The sequence below is a fragment of the Capricornis sumatraensis genome, chromosome 1 (assembly GCF_032405125.1).
Source record: "Capricornis sumatraensis isolate serow.1 chromosome 1, serow.2, whole genome shotgun sequence".
Classification (NCBI taxonomy): domain Eukaryota; kingdom Metazoa; phylum Chordata; class Mammalia; order Artiodactyla; family Bovidae; genus Capricornis; species Capricornis sumatraensis.
In genome coordinates this window covers 58,203,639-58,224,289 of record NC_091069.1, presented here as the reverse complement: position 1 = coordinate 58,224,289, position 20,651 = coordinate 58,203,639, and the positions used below count along the sequence as shown (strand labels likewise).

Sequence of the window (20,651 nt, the reverse complement as noted above, 5' to 3'; positions counted from 1 at the left end):
CTAATCAAAACACAGGCAAAACAAAATCACTGCACCCCATGAAATACCTTTTCCAGGAATGATCTGTGTAGGCATGAGGTTCTCTGGTTCATGTATCTGACTCTTTACACATCTCAGCCAATTGAAAGTCTTATAGGCAGCACCTGCAAAGAACTGATTTGTAGTCACTGCTCTTTATGGACTCCGGCCCCACAAGTTTCAGAAATCCATCACTCACACATCAGTGAGAGGCTTAATTTAAGAGTAGAAGGGGCTGGGAGAAGAATGCAGTCAGCTCTCACCTTGTTGGCAGTTTTTCCTCTTCATCCGATAGCAGTCCACACACACCCCGAACCCACACCTGGGACACACCCAGTGCAGGTTGAAGATAGTGGTGTCACACACATCACACATTTCCCGCACACCTTTGACGGCTCGCTTCCAAGCAACCTGTCCTACGAAAATCAATAAGCCACTTAGTCTTGGGGAGGAGAGGGCCCCCGAAATAAAACATGAAGGGGGAGGGAGTCTGTGCCATGACCCCCTCTCACTGGAGCTCCCGGTAACTGTTTAGCCTCCAGAGCCCATCCCAAGCCCCCGCCCCAGGCATGAAGCTCTCCTGGACTCCTCCAGCATTCCCATCAGCTTGTATCTGCACTCCAGACTCGGGCCTCTCTGTACATGGCACACAGTCAAGGGCAATTCTGCCTCCCTTGAGGAGCAACAAAATTAAAAGACACTGTTCCTTAGAAGAAAAGCTATGACAAACCTAGATAGTGTATTAAAAAAAGAGACATCATTTTGCCAAAAAAGGCCCATCTAGTCAAAGCTATGTTTTTTTCCAGCAGTCATGCATGGATGTGATAGTTGGACATAAAGGAGGCTGAGGACCGAAGAACTGATACTTTTGAACTGTGGTGTTGAAGAAGACTCTTGCGATCCCTTGGACAGCAAGGAAATCAAACTAATCAATCCTAAAGGAAATTAACTCTGAATATTCATTGGAAGTACTGATGCTGAAGCTCTACTACTTTGGCCACCTAATACAAAGAGCCGACTCATTGGAAAAGACTCTGAGGCTGGGAAAGAGTGAAGGGAAAATGAGAAGAGGATGGCAGAAGATGAGATGGTTAGATAGCATCACTGACTCAACGGACATTAATCTGAGCAAACTCCAGGAGACACTGAAGGACAGGGAAGGCTGGTGTGCTGCAGTCCACGGGGTTACGAAGAGTCAGACATGACTCAGCAACAGAACAGCAACAAGGAGACTAAACTTCATGCAAGCAGAATTCCTGCTCAGATCTCCACCTCCACTCCACTCTCCAAGGAGTTCTGCACACTGCTGGTGCGTAGGAAGTCCTGCTGAGTAAGTCAATGAAGAAAGCAGCGTTGGTTATGCAAGTTGGGGTTTAGACACAGGTATCAGAGAGCAGTGGTTCTTCACCTTTTGGGTCATGAGACCTTCTGAGACTATAAAGACAGCATGGACCACACTTTCTCCAAAGAAAAAACATTTCACTCAAATCCACAAACCCAACCTTCAGTGCAGAGTGTCTGGTTATTCACAGATGCCCCAAAACCTCTCAGACAGCTCATTAAAAACCCTCCAGGTGCTTAGAGAACCTGGAAGGAGCAGCCCATTAGCTAGCAAAGGCACAACAGTCCAAAGTTGGTTCCTTCACAGACCAGAGACAGAAACTCAATTTTGCTAGAGCCAGGAGTGACGCGGGCCCCCCAGGACCAACTCACACTAACCGAATAGTCAACAGACGGAGGCATAACCTAGACTTCTATAAAGCAGCATCTTCTGTTCCAGTGGCCAAGCTCTGAGAACTGGAGGGAGGGGCCTTCCCCGTGACGGAGGAGTGCCAAATACAGCATCAGAAAGCTTCAAGAAGTAGGAGCAAAAGGAGGACATTTTCCTGGGTCACAGAAAAGCCCAAGGTCTCGATCAGAAGATCACTGTCTCTCTCTCTCCTGAACAACACAGGATCAATACTGTCACGTTTGTGTTCTAAGGAGAACATACATCTTTTTCTAATCTAGTCAGAGGTGACTTTTCTCTTCAGACTGACCATAAAACACATGACTAACTTCAGTTTGCTTCAAATTAATCCAACTGCTGAATGAACCTCTGTCATTTCATTACAATGTGAAAGTTCAGTGCATAATACATAGACCTTGAAATGGCAACCCACTCCAGTACTCTTGCCTGGAAAATCCCATGGACGGAGGAACCTGGTAGGCTATAGCCATGGGGTCACAAAGAGTCGGACACGACTGAGCAACTTCACTTCACTTCAGGCATTTTACAGACGAGATTTTATGAACTTCACGTTGATCACTGGATTAGACTGTTTTATTAGAGAGTAGTCTTAGACCTCTTAGTCATCTATTCAATGACTGTCATTGAAAAGACAGAATAAATGTATGAAGGCTGGGACCTGCTTCCTAACCTCAGGAGCAGAGGGTACCGTCTCACCCTCCTCTTTAGGAACACCTTGTGGTAGCATCCTTCAGGATCACTCACAGAGAGTTCCTCTCTCCAACTGACCAGCTTGTCACAGAGGAAATGAAGAGGAACAGGACAACCAAGGAGGAAAGGCTAATCACATATACATCTTTAAGGACCAAGTTTCTTAATTATGCTCTTAAAAAGACAACTGTGTTTTTTTTTGGAATGAAAAAATTAAAACCCACATTTTTCAGACAACTTAACAATAGCCCTGCTGATTCAGGAAGCTACTAACATATTTCAAAGAAGTGTTTTTACATTCCAATCACTCATATACCACCTGTAGATCAGTTACTTAAGAATTCTTTAAATGTTCTTTTACTTAAAAGTATGTAAGAAGAAAACTTTCGTATCTTTACTGAAAATGAAACACCAGAGTCACCTGTCCTAAATGTAAGATCACAGGAAAAAAACTTTAATATGATTCTTGACTTATCAGGGTCTCTACTGCCCAACAGAACAGAGTGATTCTAAAGCTCCTTTTCAATTCAGTAGGACTTCAGCCACCCATGGAGTTCACAATGCCACTCCCCACCTAGTGCTAAACTTCCACTCCTGGGAATGCCCCAGTTTCCATTCCCTGAACTCTGAGATGTAAGAATAATCAAACTTATCTAATACATTATTTTGGTGCTTAGACTAGCTTCAGTTAGTTCCTGGAACCAATTTTGGTTCCTACAATAAAAATTCTTAACATTGGTTATGTACAGATGCTTATATTGAAACATATATCGTTATACAAAGTCTGAAAAGGTACCTACTAGAGGAATGAAAAGGCTTCACTTTTTACTTTCAACCATTTGTGAAAGATACAATGGTGGAAGAAAGTGTGAGACTGCCTCCCCCCTTTAAGGTGAGCCCATACTGTTTATAATGCTGTGCAAATTCCATCATCATCTCCCTTTAGCTTTCTTAACAAAAAAGGAGTTCCACTCCTTTAGTAAACAACCTAAACAACCCCCAAAGAGAGGTAACTGACTCTGATTAAATCAACAAGCAGGATCTGTCACAAGGAAAAAAATGCAACCTCAGTATACCAAAGTCATCTAAACTTCTAGGTGAAAATGAAACCCACACAATTTGGACTTAGGTGTCATTTAGGAATGAAAGTCAAGTTGGACTCAAAAATCCTACCCCCTAAGAGATGCTCTTACTGTGTGGCTCAATAGTTGACATAGCTTCCTTTTCGGAAATCACCATTTGACAGAAGTGGTCTCCAATGTTGGCCAGGATATACTTTGCTGTGTCCAAATCAGTCCCCACAACATTTCTGGTCAAAGGCAACCACAAGCCAATTGCTTCACTGTCATACTTGTTTGGTGTTAAGAAGCCTTCTACTCGCAATACACCATGTTTGTTGAACTGTAACCTAGAAGAAGTGAAAGGAAGAAAGGAGAAAAAAAAGCATGTTACATATATAAAATATTGATTTACACCTTGATGATTAAATAAGGTGATTTATACCTTATTTAAATATGTAAATCAACCCCATTTCCTTCCAGCTTTCTATAATCTCCATGGCTAGTTACAGCCAATTTGCTATGTGGTAGCATCAGTATAAAGATTTTCCCCCCAAAGACATGAAGGACTGGAGGGGAGAGGTGTGCTTTACACTCCAACCAGTTATCTAATCCTGTCACCTCCAGGCACAGCTACTGAACCTGCCTGATGTGGAAGTTAATAGCAAGAACAATCACAAGATGTCACAGAAGTAAACTGACAACAAACAGAAGGGGATAAATAACCTGGTCAAATCTGAATATAACTAGTGCTAAAAGATTAATGCTCAGCAGAGGAAGGCTAACCCTAGATATCACTGAAGCCATAACCACATGAATTCATGAGGTATTCAGAATCCTTAGGAATTCTAGCTATAGATTACCATGCAAGTTTCTGGAATAAGAGGCAGTGCTAAGATGGGCCTTGGTACCTAGGAAGGTGGAGCCAAAAGCTGAGTATTTTCTCAACTTTCTCTTTCTAATACATCTTTGACATCTATCATGTTTTTTCTAGGTTGTGTAGTAGTCTGGGATTTATTTAAACACAACAATATATGTCAATCTAGCTGGAGACATAAAAGCAGGATATGACAGGTTATTATAGCAATCATGGAGTCTTACAGCAGTCAGAGGAAGACGTGCTGACTGTAAGTTTGGTGGGGCTAATATTAAGACGACTTCATTTTAAGAGACACTAATTAAGCTTGGCCTTGCAAGAACAGGTAGATATTATGTAACAGACGGCATGTCAAGGAAACGCTATTTCACATAAAGGCAAGAAAAATACAGGGACCACAATTTCTTTGCTAGTCATTGGGCAGTTGCTAAAATGTTTTGAGCCCATGAGATGCATGAAATTGTGCCTTAGGAAAGTCATTTGTCCAGAACTGGAAGCACATGGGGAATTGCATTAACAGATGCAAACGTATTTCTAGGAGCCCACAGTTTTTAACTGACATTCCAAATGAAGGCTAGTCATAATTCTAAAAAATAAATTTGGAAGACATTTCAAATGGGGAGGAGACAATAAACAGGATATAGCAACTGAACTTCACCAAGACCCTCCCCTCCCCTATTTCATCTGCAGAACACAATGGGAAACAAACCTGACGGTACTTATGACAGTATCAATCATCACTGTAAACATCAGGGGGAAAAAGGCTCTATTTTTAAAATTATAACATTCTTTTTACCAAAGAAGTGAGTTTGTTCCACCCTGGCTTCTCTTAACACTTACCAGAGTTCTAATGCTACACACACTTTACTGTGGTGCTTTTGAAATTTACTCAGGAATGAACAGGACAAACAACCTACCATCTAAAATAACTCTTGTTCATTAAATAACCTTGAAACTGAAAGTTACCAGCACAGACAAAATGATCTAAAATGCTTGTGCATTTAATTCATCAGCAATCTTGAATCTTGATAAAACTAAATGGAGAGAGATAGGAAGAAATTAAAGGCAATACTTTTGTTTATGATTAGAGTTAGTTGAGCCTGAAATTCTAGCTAGATTTCTGAGAAAATATATCATATCTAAAAGCTCATCTATACACAGAACAACACAGCTCATTTATATATCAAAAAGACCAGAAGGCTACCTTTCTCTTCACTCAGGATGGAAGAATTTGAAGAAAATTAAATTTGACTTTTAAATTAAAAAAGCAATGCAAAAATGAAAGCTTTTGCCTATAAAAGTAGAAAGAATTTTTTTTAAAGATACACGTCCTTCCTGCTGGCATAGAGACAGGAATACTCAAAAGCTGCCAAGGGGCATGGATGCAGGTGCAATATTCCTCCAGGGCAATGTGGCAGAATTCATGTATCAAAGCCTTAAAATACACACCTTCTGACCCAGTAAGGACACTTCCAGTCTCATCCAAAGTAAATAATCAGAGAGATGGACAACATATGATCATCTCTGTATTTAGTGGCAAAAAATACACAATAATCTGAATACCAACAAGGGAATAGGTTAAGTCCATTTTCAAACATCAATATTATGGGTTCTTTCATAGTTATTCTAAAATATTTCCTGAGAAAAATTAGTGTGACCGGATTTCCCTGGTGGCACAGCAGATAAGCACCTGCCTGCCAATGCCAGGGATGCAGGTGTGATCTCTCGTCTGGGAAGATTCCAGGCGCCTGGGAACAACTGAAGCCCATGAGTCACAACTGCTGAGCCCACATGCTGCAACTACTGAGTCTCAAGCCTCAGAGCCTGTGCTCTGCAACAAGAGAGGCCACCACAGTGAGAAGCCCGTGCACCACAACAAAGAGTAGCTTCCGCTCGCTGTGACTAGAGAAAGCCCGCGTGCAGCAATGAAGACCTAGTAGAATCAAAAATAAAAATAAATAATTTTTTTAAAAAGTCAACATGATCAAGTGGTTCCTATTATGTACTGGGAAAGTACATATTAGAGAAAGTTAAGATTCAAAGTATTTATATAATACAACAAGTAGGTATGCTTGAATATATTCTATAACCACATAAACACTAAGATGTGCTGAAAAGTTAACAGTAGTCATTTGTGTGGTGGTTTTTTAGAACCTTCAGAATTTTTCTGTATTTGTTATTTCTAAAATCAGAAGTTTGTATTTTCAAGCTTCTTGCTTAAAAAAAAAAACTGAAAAGGAGTATGAGTAGGAAATACCATGTAATAAGATCTAGACTCCTAAACCCACAGATCAGACGTATCATCTCTAACTTTTCCCAGTTTTAGACTTACTGTTGACAGAAGAGGAGGGAGAAAAGTACATTAAAGGGCTCAGAGTACCTCCGTTTTTCCCCACAGGCCTCACCTTCTGAAGTGAAAGAAGCGGCAGAACACAGGCGAGTCTTTCTGCTGCTCCTTGTCCTTGCGCAGGCTGTCCAGGCGGCACTCACGGCACTTGGGCAGCTGTGCCACGATGTTCACGCACGAGTCATCCTGGACAAAGGCCTCGCCACTCTGCTGCAGCTTCTTGAGTTTGGCTGGGTCTGTCAAGACTGACTTCCGAGATGGGGCTAAAAAAAAATGAAGGAAATGGCATGTCAGATTTTTTAAAAAATCACATCAATCTTTGACTGAATACTCAAAAGGTCAGATTTCCCAAAGGGAGAACTCTTCTCAATTACTGGTTCAACTGTAATTTCTGAAAATGGCTGAAGACAACTATCAGAACAATTAGAAGTTTTATTCTCTTTAAAATGCTTCTCATTTGGTGAATCCATTTGGCAACGTAAAACCCTAGACTCACAATTCCAAGGTAATGCATACTTGTATTCACAACCCTCGATAAGATAAACATTTTGGGGCTTTCTCTGGTAGTTCAGTGGTTAGGAATCCACCTTCCAATGCAAGGGATGCAGGTTTGCTCCCTGCTTGGGGAACTAAAATCCCACATGGGGAACTAAAATCCCACATGCCCCAGGGCAACTATGCGGTGCGCTGCAAACTACAGAGTCCACATGCTCTGGAGCCCATGTGTGACAACTAAGACCCGAGGAAGCCGAAAATAAGTAAAAATACGTAAATAATTTAAAAAAAAACAAGAAACAAAACAGATAAACACTGCAGGCAGACTTCTCCAAAGCAGACACTTAACTCAAACTCACTGCAAACTTAACAATACACAGGGATAGGTTTATCTCAATAGAGGACCATGTGGAAATCAATTCTGTCAGTTTTTACACTCAAAAAAGACTGGCTTAAGATGTGCTTTCTAAAGCATTCTGCCAAGCTAACCATTCCAAACATAACAAAACCCAAATAACATAGGCCCCTCCATCTATAAGTTATTTTCTAAGTGCTTCCAAGAGCACTGACCCCTGGCCCTCGAACAATCTTAAATTTCCTTCACACATACTTTCCATTCAAGATTAAGAGCCTTGGCTAAAGACAGAATTTCGATTCTAAGTAAATGCATGTTTAAGTTTTAACTTAGGAGCTGGGGAACTTGAACAGAAATGGTAACATAGTTTCTAAAGGGAGAAAAAAGTAGAGACCTAATTTTAAAGAGCAGCCACTCTGTTAGTGGAAGTAACACAGAAGAGAATCTATTTTTAAGTCAAGAGCCTTGGGGCAAGCAGTGAGCCCTCTGTTATCTGTGGGTTCAGCCAACAACGGATTGAAAATATTACACAGGGACTTCCCTGGTGGTCCAGTGGTTAAAAACTCCGCATTTTCAATGCAGGGAGCATAGGTCCGATCTACAACAAATTTTTTTTTTTTTTTAATGAAAAGAAAACACTACACAATCTGTGGCTGGTTGCATCTACCAATGCAGAGCCCCAGTGTCAGATGGGGAAGGCTGACAGTAGGGGACTTGTGTATTTGCAGATTTTTGATATCTGCAGGAGTCCTGGAACCGATCCCTCTTGGATACTGAAGGACAACTGTATTTCATATAAAACCGATAGAAAAGACCTTACCGTGGGGTCCAAGGGAGCTGAGAAAAGAAAGTAGATTCTTAAGCAAACAAAAAACAAAAACACAACTTTGGGGGAACCAGTCGAGAGATGGGTGGCAGACGCTGGTAAGCAGTCTTAAAGGAAACTAGAAGAAAGACCTCAAACCAAAGAAGGCTTTAAATAAAATAAGCATTTTTAATAAATCACCTTTGATGTGTCCTGATGTCTCTCTTTTAAAGCAGGACTAGAGCACACCTTAAAATGCTAAATGGATGCCGTAAGGCCTCAACTCCTTAAACATTCTTCTTCAGTGAAAGAGAAGGTAAATTAAGAAAGGAGAGAAAACAAACTAATCAGTAGTTTAAAATTCCATCCTGATACTGAAAACACATCACCCTTTGAATGGGACCAGGTTTTCCCAAGCTGAGTCCAGAGATTATCTTAACAACTGTTTTGCCTGGGCTTAAAAGAGGAAATATCTAGAAATAAGCAAGTTGAATTATCTAAAGCTAGCTCTGTATTGAGTAGTGCAATGGCTGATCCCTCATCAATGATACTCTTAACTCAGAACCAAACCAAGGGAAAAAAAGCAATACTGACTTCTGAGAACCCATGCATCTACCAAATAGAAAAGAGGGTGGCTGTTCAACTCCAGCTTGTTTTTGTTTCCTAATTGCTAAGTAAGGTCACAGTGGAGAAGCAGTGTCCAGTGGAGTCTTTCCAAATCCAAAAGCAATACTGATGGAAACAGTAGAGATCTCAGTAGGCTTCTAATCACACTGCCTTACTCCTCAGCCAGAAGTCCCAGTAGACAGCACACAACAGGATGTGACAAGGCCTCTCATTTCCCTCAAAATCATTTTAGTTGGAACAGAGTTGCACAGCATACTAAGCAAGACAAAGGTGGACTCTGAAACTCACTTCTGTATGTATAATGTGTTTACTGGTCTAGAACTTTTACTGCTTCTTCACATAATATTAAAATCATTTGCCTTAAAAACTGGCTGAATGTGAACGTTGGTGACTCAAAAAGAATAAAGAAATAGAACAGGGACATGGTCATGAATATTCACTTTCTTGGGGAGTTACATAACTTGAGTTACAGTATAATCTTATGCAATTAATTTTATGCAAATTACCAGCTATATCAACTTAAACCTCAAGAATGAAGAAGCTGGGTTAGAAGAATTACTCAGCAAACAAAGTTCTTTTCCAACTCCTCCAACTCTACTTCAGGAAGACCCCCAGTCAAATCCACCCATCCTGCCCTCTAGTTTCAGAGCCCTCCAGGAAGAGCTAGAGTGTGGATTATCCATTTGTTACTTATCCAAATGAACAGCATTTTTATTAAGTGTTTTTCAAGTTTTTTTATACCCAGTTGACATCTATCAAATCTATTTTTAAACTGAATCTTTTGACATACTGTAGCCATTTAGCTGTTAATTCTAGTAAGAGAGCTTCTAATAACTCCCATCACTGAAATGCATCCTCAGACTTATAAGTATCGTGAAATACAATGCACCATTTTCTCTATAAGAAGAGCACGGAGTTCTAAATTGTGCATGCAAAAGGACTTCCCTGGCAGTCCAGTGGTTGGGACTCTGTTTCCACTGCAAGGGGCATGGGTTCAATCCCTTGTTGGGGAACTAAGATCCCACATGCTGTGTGGTGTGGCCAAAAAATTTAAAAACAAACAAAAATAAATCACGGGTGCAGCAGGACCTTCCCTTAAGCAAAGAGTGGAGTTCTAAGTTAGCACTGTCCGCTAAATTCTTTAACTAAAAATCTCTTTGCTAGAGGCAGTGATGCAATCCCCTTTTTAAAAAAACTTCAAATCTGAACTATACCTGTGTGAGCATAAAACTTTAATCACTTCCTTCTCTCCAACATAGATGTTACAGAAAAATCAGTTATAGGATGATGATAAAGCAATCATTATCACTTTAGATTTTTTTTCAAAATTTTCTTACAACCAAAACCTGGGACCCACCTAAGTCATACGGTAAATGCATATAAGGGTATCCTTGCAGCCTTTAAAATGCTGATAGACATCTACAACTAATACACTGGGTAAAACTGTTGGTACGAACCCATGTGTCTCACAGCTCATCTGTGTTTCCATATACATAGAACCAATTCCACCAAAATATGAACAGTAATCATTTCTCAAAAGGTTTAGGGGTTTTACTTTCTTCTTTGAACTTTTCCTACTGTCACTTTCCTGTTATTTTCTCATAAGATAAGAAGAAGATAATGTATGTACTGAAAACCATCTCTTACCTTATACCAATAAACATATGCAGAAACACTCACCATTCTGGAATTTATTGTTGCTTCTTGTACAGCAGCTTTCAGGATCTACTTTTGCTGAAGATGCCTTTATATTCTGTGACTGGCAGCCTAAAGTTGAAGGTTCTCCCCTTTTTTCTACGCAACTATTAGGAATGTTACTATTGACAGCTGCTTTCTCTTCTGGCTTCTTTGAAAGGACATCAGATATGGAAGGTGCATGTTCGAAATGCTTCTGCAGTTCAGGAGCCTTGGTGATTTCCAATTCTGCCACAGAAGCCACCTTTATTGGTGCGCACTCCTTAGGAGGGTCAGTCGATGATGGAGGAAGAGATTCCACACTGCTTTCCTCATCAGTGCTCTTCAGCTGGGAACAGCTTCCCTTTGGCTCACTCAGGGTTTGTAAGTCTCCAGTTCCAATCTGAGAGGACTTTGAAGAGAGCAACTCTACTTTGCAGGCAACATCTGGTTTTGTTCTCAGTATTTCAGGCTTTGTATTTAGACAGGAAGAAAGTTCTGGTAAAATCTGTTTATGACATCTGAAAAAGATTAATATGGAAAACTAGCATCTAAGCCTCTTTCCTCTCTTCCCTACCTTCCAAAAATAATTGCTTGCTTCCCTAAAGTAGGCAGTATCAAAGAGAAAAGAAAACTGCTTATATCAGAGAATTCAGGATAGATTTCTGTGGGCTGGAGTTAAAAGTAATCAGTCAATGGCTATGCAAAAATATCTTAAGACATTAAGAAAAACACAACCCTGAATTCTATCTGTGTGTTCTCATAGTTAACTACTTCATGTTAGTTCTATTTCTCATAGCAAAATGAACTTTAGCTTTCCCTCAAAACAGAATATCACATGAAACCAAAATCACCAGGAGCATAAAACTCCATCTATGAACATGTTACCAGCCTAGCACTGGACAATCTCATGCTTGTCTGGTCAGTGATCAGGACAAAAGCAAAGAGAAGAGCCAGCTGATGATGTGCTTGTTCACAGAACAATCTGGTACCCTCTCCACCCCTAACAGGGGTTTATCCTTAAAGAATTTTTGTTTCTCTGAAATTTGTCCTAAAGTTCTTTCCTCAGCAGAATGCAAAGTCCTTTTTCCCTCTTATACTAGTTTTCCTGCCTCTACCAAAGGATCTCATCCTGGAGAAGTTCTCACTGACGCACTCATGTTACTGAGTTGCTCAGTAGTGTCTGATTCTTTGTGACCCTATGGACTGTAGCCCACCAGGCTCCTCTGTCCATGGGATTCTCCAGGCAGGAATACCGGAGTGGGTTGCCATTCCCTTCTCCAGGGATTCTTCCCAACGCAGAGATCGAACCCAAGTCTCCTGTATTGGCAGGCAGATTCTTTACCACTGAGCCACGTGGGAAGCACTCATACTAGACATCTTTGCTTGGGTACCACCACACTTCTTACTGTTCCCTCTTTCTACTCTGAATAAACAACCTCCTCCCACCCTGCCCTCTTTCTGACTGTTCCGTGGTTATCCTCTAAGCTCCCTCCCTGGCAGCCTGCTGTCCTCCCCGTGAACTGGTGTGCTCATGCACTCTCCCATTTACTACAGTGGTCTTCCAAGCCCACCTTTCTACCCAGTTTTGGAGCCCTATCTTAGGTCTTTACTACTGTTGACACAGGCCACCATCCCTCCTAAAAAAGATGCTTCTCTTACAACTCATCTCTCCATTAACCTTGTGGCCACTTTAAATTTCTGATTAGATTTCACATTTCTTATTCCACTATCTTCTGTAAGTAACTGTAAATCATAACTGCTGCTCCCTTGATTTTGTCTTATTATTTTCTCTACTGCTACATCTCTCAGCTATAGCTGAGGTCCAGGCTGATGAAGCTCATTCACTGGAACCCTGTCTCCCTCTACCCCACACTCCCATGGATCTCAGTCTTCTACACACAACCAATTGGCTCCCCTTTCCTTGGAAGTGGACATCTATTCTCCAGCTGTCTGTAGTATTTCAGTAGACCATTCTTTCTATACAAAGTCAAGAAAGCTCCTCTTTCCTCACACTCCTTTCTTTTCTGTGACCTGCTGTATGTAGGTCTGTATGCCAACTACACGTATCACCTCTGAAGGCACATGACCAACTGGAAACTAACCTCCCCTGACAACCTGACATACATACACTGAATGGCAGGTTGTTACATCAAATTTTCACTTCACTAACACTCTCTCTCTAAACACTAAATGTAGGGTCAATCTTGCCACCCGAGCAATGTCAGCTCAGACAGACAGAACCATGGCTAAAATAACCCTTCTCTATTATGATTAAACATCAGTATGGGCTTCCCTGGTGGTACTAGTGGTAACAGAATCCGCCCGCCAATGCAGGAGATGTAAGAGATGCAGGTTCAATCCCTGGGTTGAGAAGATTCCCTGGAAGAGGAAATGGCAACCTGTTCCAGTGGGCTGCAAGATTAAACATCTGTAACTTCTGACTTACCCTTGAGGGATTTTTGCTCCGAGGTTCGGTGGAGAGTTGGCGGCTTGGGGAGTGCTCTGCTGTCTTGGGTCCTTACTTGGCGGAGTAGCTGCAGTACAGCCAAGCAGTATCTCCTTAAAAGCTGTCGTGGGAACAGACTGTATAGGACACACACTGGGAGAGGCCTAAAAGATATCAAAGCAAGCAGATGTTAACAAGGAAGCCCCTAGTGGCAGAATTACAAAATGCTTGCAAGATTCAAATTTATCTGTTTGGTTTAGTAGTCAACAAGCACAATACCACCACCAAATAAAAAGAACAGAACAGAAGAACAATGAATAAATCACAAATTAAGGACTTATACCTGAGGGCTATCAAATAAGTCACTCCAGCTTTTCAAAAAACTTGAGTCTTCCTAGGAAAGACCACAAGTGGATCTTTTACAGACCTTTGAATACCAGGAAAACACAGCCATGTGGCAACTACTTGACTAGTGCGATGCACAGAAGTGAGCTTTTTATCGACTGTCTTCAAATGGTGGCACCTTCACATGCATTCAGTTCAGCGTTACTGAGTGCCCACCACGCACTTACTGCGAGGACTGGCAGGAGACCAGACCACATAGGGCTCTTGCAGGCAGTGGAGCCTACTTGGTACCAACATAAGCCTTTACAATGCAATAAAGGTTGAGGACATGGTTCTTGCTTGTAAGTGGCTCATCAAGTCACAAAGGTCATCCCAAGCTGCAAAAAATATCAAGTCATGACAGGCCTGTGGGACAAAGTTAAGACACTTGTCCCCTTCCCTTTTTGTGTACTTTTACCTTTACAAAAATATGAGTGACAGACCAACTTCTTTCCAGTTTATCAAAAAAAATAAAACTTCCCATCATGGAAAGAGAAGGAAAAGATTAAACTCAATTTCAGACAACTGAACATTCTATGGCTAAACCAGGTGAAATCCACAGACCATTTTCACCAGCCTCTTCGCATGTGTGTAAATTTAAAGTCACTTATCCTTTTCATTCATTATCTCTTTCAATGACCTTTACATTCACCTTACCACCAGATCTAAACTTGTAGAAACTTTTAAGTGTCTTCATCTTCTAGTTACTAACTCCTAAAATATGATGTAGAACTTCTCTTAGTAAGAGTTTTTAAAACTTCACGATTCAGAATGTAAACCAGGTAGCCTACGTGAGAATCTTCTTTGCAGACATTTACTTTGATGGCCTTGAAAATATTGTCTAGTATATGTTAAATAAAAACATCTGAAAAATAAGAGTTTACTTAATCAAAATTAAATCTCTGGCACAGCTTTCTGCTATTTCAAGGTGCTAAATTATCTGATCATGTATTACACCATGTGAGCCCACTTTTGGTTAAATATTAGCTTAGTGTTTCCCAGAAGGATCTTTGGGGGGAGGCTTTGGCTAGTCTAAGGACATCCCTGGGATAGCCAAACTTTCCCTCTTTGGGCCTCAGTTTCCTCATTTTTAAAATGAATTAAGGAAACAAGATATTTTTATTTTGTTACGCTATCCACTGAACTGCTCGAGCCAGAAAACCCTCCATCTCATTTTCCGTTATCAATCAAACAGAAAATGCTGCCTCTATTTCCAAAATGTTTATGGAATCTATCAACTTCTTTCCAGGCACCCCTACCACCATCTTTCCCCTGGACTATCACATGTATACTAACTGGCCTGACCTCCTTCCATTTTTGCCTGAACCTTTTGCCTCTTCTCTGAAGTTAAAATTCTACCACAGAGCAATCCTTATAAAACATAAATCAGTCACTCCACTGCCGACTAGAATTCTACACAGTCTGGTCTCCGCCAACCCCCTCGCCTCATATCACTCCATTTGTTAAAGGTGCTCCAACTAAACTGTTTTTTTTTTCCTGGTCTCCAAATGTTCTAAGCTCATTCTTGCCTGCACCTTTGTACTTGCTATTCTCCTCTGGGTCTGGACATTTTCATGTGGCTGGTCCCCTCCTTTAGCCTCAAATCGGCTCAACTGTCACCTCAGAATCTCTGATCACTCTTGCCAAAGCAGTGTCCCAAAGCATAACTGCCTTACACTTTATATTACCATGTTTCTATCTTCCATTGTACTAACACACTGTGCAAACACCTTAAGTTACTTTTTTTCTCTTTTACTGTCAGTCTCTTCACAATGAAACATAAGCTTCTATGGATAGAGACCCTGCTCTTACATCATTGTTACATCTTTTAAAGCCAGGCACAGAACAGATGCTCAATAAATAAGACTGGTGGAGTGCATGAATGGATAAATGCTCTTAAAGGCACTTATTTGAAAATAGTTAACAGCTACAACTGTATTCTGAATTAACTCAAGAGCCAAGCAGTAATGCTCACAAATGTCAGCACATATTAAATGCTCAGTTAAGTATTAACTGGAAATAGGGTTGGAGAACCAGATGGAAGGAAGGAGGACTCTCTTGTTTTAACAATGGTGCCTCACCATACGAGGCAAAAGTTCTGGAGAGGAATGGCAACAACAGCACAGTGGCCAAGAGTGCTGGGTTTTGGTGTTAGACCCTGGTTGGAATCCAGTCTCTGACACTTGCTAGCACTTTATTTAAGCTCTCTGAGCTTCGGTTTCCTCAGTCGTAATGAGGAGTAATAAAGGAGAGCAATGAGAAAAAAGGCGAGTAATGAAGCATACTGTAAACGGCAGTGCTTGACCACAGTGCCTGGCACATGGATTAGCTATCTCAAAGCAGAAACACATGCAAAACTCCTCAGTTCAGCCACCACCTGTTAGAATGATCATGACCTGGATCATTTCCTTTAAGAGACTGAAATAAGTAGATCACTCTGTAACTTTCCTAAGGTTTAGCTTAGCAGGCACAGCACTCTGATTCCAAACCCGTCTCCATGTGCACACCGCTGCACTGGCCTCTGACTTGACAAGGGTCAAAGTTTCTTCTTACCTGAAGAGTTTTCCCTGAAGGTCTTCTATACCAGTCATGGCAATAGTTCCTCCCTGCCAGCAGACGGAGATAATATAATTGAGTGTATAATGATATTCCAAAAAGGATACTGCTGGCTCATACTATTCAGCAGACTGTCTCAATTAACCAGGCAACATCCTAACTCTGAGGAATAGTCTGCTAGGCAGAGAAGACCTTCAAGGAGCCAGATGCTACTGGCAAACAGGTTCACCTTATCCAGAAGTATTCATCAAGGCAATAAAGAGTCTCATCTACCTAATCCTAAACTCCTGTCACTCAAAGACTACCAATTCTGCACACATCCAACATATCTGCAAAGTGGAAACACAGGGAGATATGCACCAAGTGTGTTACTGTACTCACCTTTCACTCACACATTTAAATGAACTCTTTCTCTCCCCACGTCTTTCTTTACCTCTCCATCTCCCTGAGATTTAGGCTAGGCCAGTGTTTCCAAAAGCTTGTCTGATTACAAGGATGACCCATGACAAAGAAGAGTATTTACTGATATGCAAAAACATTCATAATATACTGTGGAATCATGGAAGCTACACAAGAGTATGGCTTTTAGTTGTTTTTTTTTAAGCCTCTATGAGTATATAGGGAAAAGAAAAACAAACAAAAACAGGAGGAGGATAGGTATTCCAAATGTGAATAGTGAGTCTCTCAAAAGTGTGATTATGAGTTATCTTTTCTTTACTATGCTTTTCCAGATTACCAAAATATTTTTAAACGAGAGTAACTTTTTTAAAAACTGTAAGAATCTTTATTTTGAAAATAAGTGCAATAGAAAGGAGAATAACTTTTTATAATTCAAAATACAGTAATAATTTCTAAAACATCAATACCCAGGTAAAAATTTACTATCTCCAACTTCCTTTAGAATGAGAAGATAACTAGGATAGGTCTTTTATTTGTTTGTTGAGGCAAGGAATATGGCTTTATTTGGGAAGCCAGCTGACTAAGATGGCAGACTAACGTCTCAAAATAACCAGAGTACATCATGAGAAACGCTGGACTGGAAGAAACACAAGCTGGAATCAAGATTGCTGGGAGAAATATCAATAACCTCAGATATGCAGATGACACCACCCTTATGGCAGGAAGTGAAGACGAACTAAAACGCCTCTTGATGAAAGTGGAGAGTGAAAAAGTTGGCTTAAAGCTCAATATTCAGAAAACGAAGATCATGGCATCTGGTCCCATCACTTCATGGGAAATAGATGGGGTAACAGTGCAAACAGTGTCAGACTTTATTTTTGGGGGCTCCAAAATTACTGCAGATGGTGACTGCAGCCATGAAATTAAAAGACGCTTACTCCTTGGAAGAAAAGTTATGAGCAACCTAGATAGCATATTCAAAAGCAGAGACATTCCTTTGCCAACTAAGGTCCGTCTAGTCAAGGCTATGGTTTTTCCTGTGGTCATGTATGGATGTGAGAGTTGGACTGTGAAGAAGGCTGAGCACCGAAGAACTGATGCTTTTGAACTGTGATGTTGGAGAAGACTCTTGAGAGTCCCTTGGACTGCAAGGAGATCCAACCAGTCCATTCTGAAGGAGATCAGCCCTGGGATCTCTTTGGAAGGACTGATGCTAAAGCTGAAACTCCAGTACTTTGGCCACCTCATGCAAAGAGTTGACTCATTGGAAAAGACTCTGATGCTGAGAGGGATTGGGGGCAGGAAGAGGAGGGGACAACAAAGGCTGAGATGGCTGGATGGCATCACTGACTCGATAGACGTGAGTTTGAGTGAATTCCGGGAGTTGGTGATGGACAGGGAGGCCTGGCGTGCTGCAATTCATGGGGTTGCAAAGAGTCGGACACGACTGAGTGACTGAACTGAACTGAGGATAGGTCTTATGAGCTGAAACAGACATGCTTTTCTACATCAAATTTATTTTCACATTTTAGATGTAAAAGTTAAGGCTCAAATAGGTTGAGGAACTTATCTCCCAGCCAAAGTTCAGGCCTTTTTGAAAATAGATTCTACTGTTCCCAGTAATCAGTTCACACAAACCTAGTGAGCTGGATAGGATGCTGACAGACAGCAGAGAGACATGCTCCCTGCCCTTCAAGAGTGGGAGTCAGTAAAGATTGTCCTACTGAGTGAAATAAGTCAAAGAAGGAAATATACTGTATGACACCCCTTATTTGTGAAATCTAAAAAGAAATGATACCAATGAACTTACAAAACAGAGACTCACAGACAGAGAATGAATTTATAGTTGCCTGTACACACTGCTATATTTAAAAGGGATAACCAACAAAGACCTACTCTACAGCACATGGAACTCTGCTCAGTGTAATATGGCAGTCTGGATGGGAGGAGAGTTTGGGGGAGAATGGAGACATGTATATGTATGGCTGAGTCACTCTGCTGTTCACCTAAAACTATTACATTGTTAATTGGGTATACCCCAATATAAAATAAAAAGTTTTTTTTAAGATGAATTTTTAATACATAAAGCATAAAAGTCTAATATTTTATTGATCTATATATCAGCTTCTAATCTATGGATATGATATGTATTTCATTAATTTGTGGCTTCGTTCAATAGTTTCATGATTGTCTCCATTAAAAAAAAAAGTGAGTCAGGAAGAGAGGATTACTTACATATGTATGTTACTGTATTTTACAGGCACTACCTTTGCCTTCAAGGTCATTAATTTACTTGCTCAGTTGCCTATCACTTCACTGATAAACTTGACACTTTGAAGAACTGGCACCTTTCCCAACAGGACATCCCCAATGACCCCAGTCCCAATTGTACCCCAGGTTGATTTCTCCATGATCCATTAGAATGCCATTTCCTGAGTCATGGTCCCCACCTCAATAGAACATAATGTTGCTCTCCTTTTCATCTCACTGACTGTTTACACCGATGCCTTCTCTATGACAGACAACACTCAAATAACTTCTCCAAATCACCCTTTATTATCTTTATCCAAGATTGCTAACAATTTATCCAATGCCAAAACCTGACAGGTTACTATTCTACTGTTTCTCTTTCAGTTTCTAATACCCTGGATCACTTGACAATATCCCATGAGCTTACCTCTAAGAGGCAGTAATCACTTGCCTGACATCCTCAATTTGCAATCCTTACTACACTACTTGAATCTGGTAAACATTAAGGCAAAATGAAAAAGGAGTAATATTAATTTCCGAAATGACCTCTCCATTCTTTCCTGAATTACCTGAGGTCAAACCTTCACATATGGAAGAAAGACAGAGGTACTAGATACCTTGGTTTACAAAGTTTCTGCTCAAGTATCAAAGCTCCTGTGGCCTGTACATAAGCTTAAGATTCAGGAAAGTCAATCATCCTAGCCACCCAGATTTCCTTAGTCTTTGTATGGTATGTGTTTGCTTTGGTTCTAGTCGATGTTGTAGTCCAGTCTGCCCTGATTCAGAATCTCAGATTCACTTAATGACTCTGACCACTCTCATGCCATCTCTCCTTGCTCTCTTCCTCCAGACGCCTAAATTTCCCTCCAAAATGCTGCCAACAATCTCAACTTGGTCAATTTTAAAATTCGAAACTCCAGCCTGGAGCAAAGCATTATAAAGGCATTTTTGACAATTATAACACAGTAACATATCCATGTAACTTAAGTACATTTGGATACCTAAGTTGTGAGAAAGTTATCTGTACTGTAATAAGACCTAAGGATTCAACTCACTTAAAGAGCCTATAGTTTTTTTACCCAGATTTTAAATTTTGACCCTGGTATTTATACTCCCTTAAGAAGTTTATTCCAGTCCTCCATCCCCTTATTAGGCTAGTCTGTCTAGCCCAATCTTTTGGGAATTCTGACTAAAACTTTCCCCAGTGTGTACACTGTGATGTTCTAAAAACATGTAGTAGTAATTACAAAGCATAATAAAACAGAGAATTTTACCTACTCCAGGATATAGATTAAAACAAAGGTAGAGATGTTAGGTGAGGCTTCCCCAAGGAAGCAGTATCACATTAGAAAAATACATGGGAGTTAATTAGAATGAAGACAGCATTAGAAGAGAAAGGGGAACAGCAAGTCCTGAGGTTGGAGAGAACATGAGGTACCTGAAGAGCTAAAGACGACCAGCTTCTCCATAGCATGGAAGAGAGGGAAAAGCTGACAGCCTTAAGTTTCTTGACCCAAATCCTAACTACTTCAGGAGGATAGAAGTAAATCCAGTACTTGAACTCAACAGTGTCACTCACAGAAGCCTGTACTTTTCTCGGCAGAAATTAGTAATGGCAAACCAACTGCTTCCTTCAAAAAGCGAGTATGTTGGTTCATCCAATCATGAATGACCAATTATCCAGGTGGGAGTCCTATTTCAACACCAATCTACTCAGAATTCTAAGGTTCCTCCCCTCTTCTCATGGATGGCATTCTTTTGATTTGATACATACAACTCAATTTATCTTTAAAAATATCTCCATGTGGTGGAATTGTCAAACCTACTGAGGATTTTCAGCAAACATCAAAAATAGTGAACCAGAAACTTATATTATCTCCATCTGCTTGAGCATAGAAATTATGGCCAAGATCTGGG

At 40.6% G+C, this 20,651-nt stretch overlaps 1 protein-coding gene across 1 annotated transcript in view; it reads right to left on the bottom strand.

Annotated features, from left to right (window-relative positions):
- KDM3A (lysine demethylase 3A) overlaps window positions 1-20,651 on the bottom strand; it is a 55,823-nt gene that overhangs the window by 18,952 nt on the left and 16,220 nt on the right. Inside the window, exons 9-14 of the mRNA XM_068989619.1 lie at window positions 13,146-13,309; window positions 10,703-11,217; window positions 6,799-7,003; window positions 3,652-3,866; window positions 282-434; window positions 48-143 (exon numbers count right to left, since the gene is read on the bottom strand). Of these exons, the coding sequence (XP_068845720.1) occupies window positions 48-143; window positions 282-434; window positions 3,652-3,866; window positions 6,799-7,003; window positions 10,703-11,217; window positions 13,146-13,309 (1,348 nt within the window). The remainder of the gene's footprint in view (window positions 1-47; window positions 144-281; window positions 435-3,651; window positions 3,867-6,798; window positions 7,004-10,702; window positions 11,218-13,145; window positions 13,310-20,651) is intronic.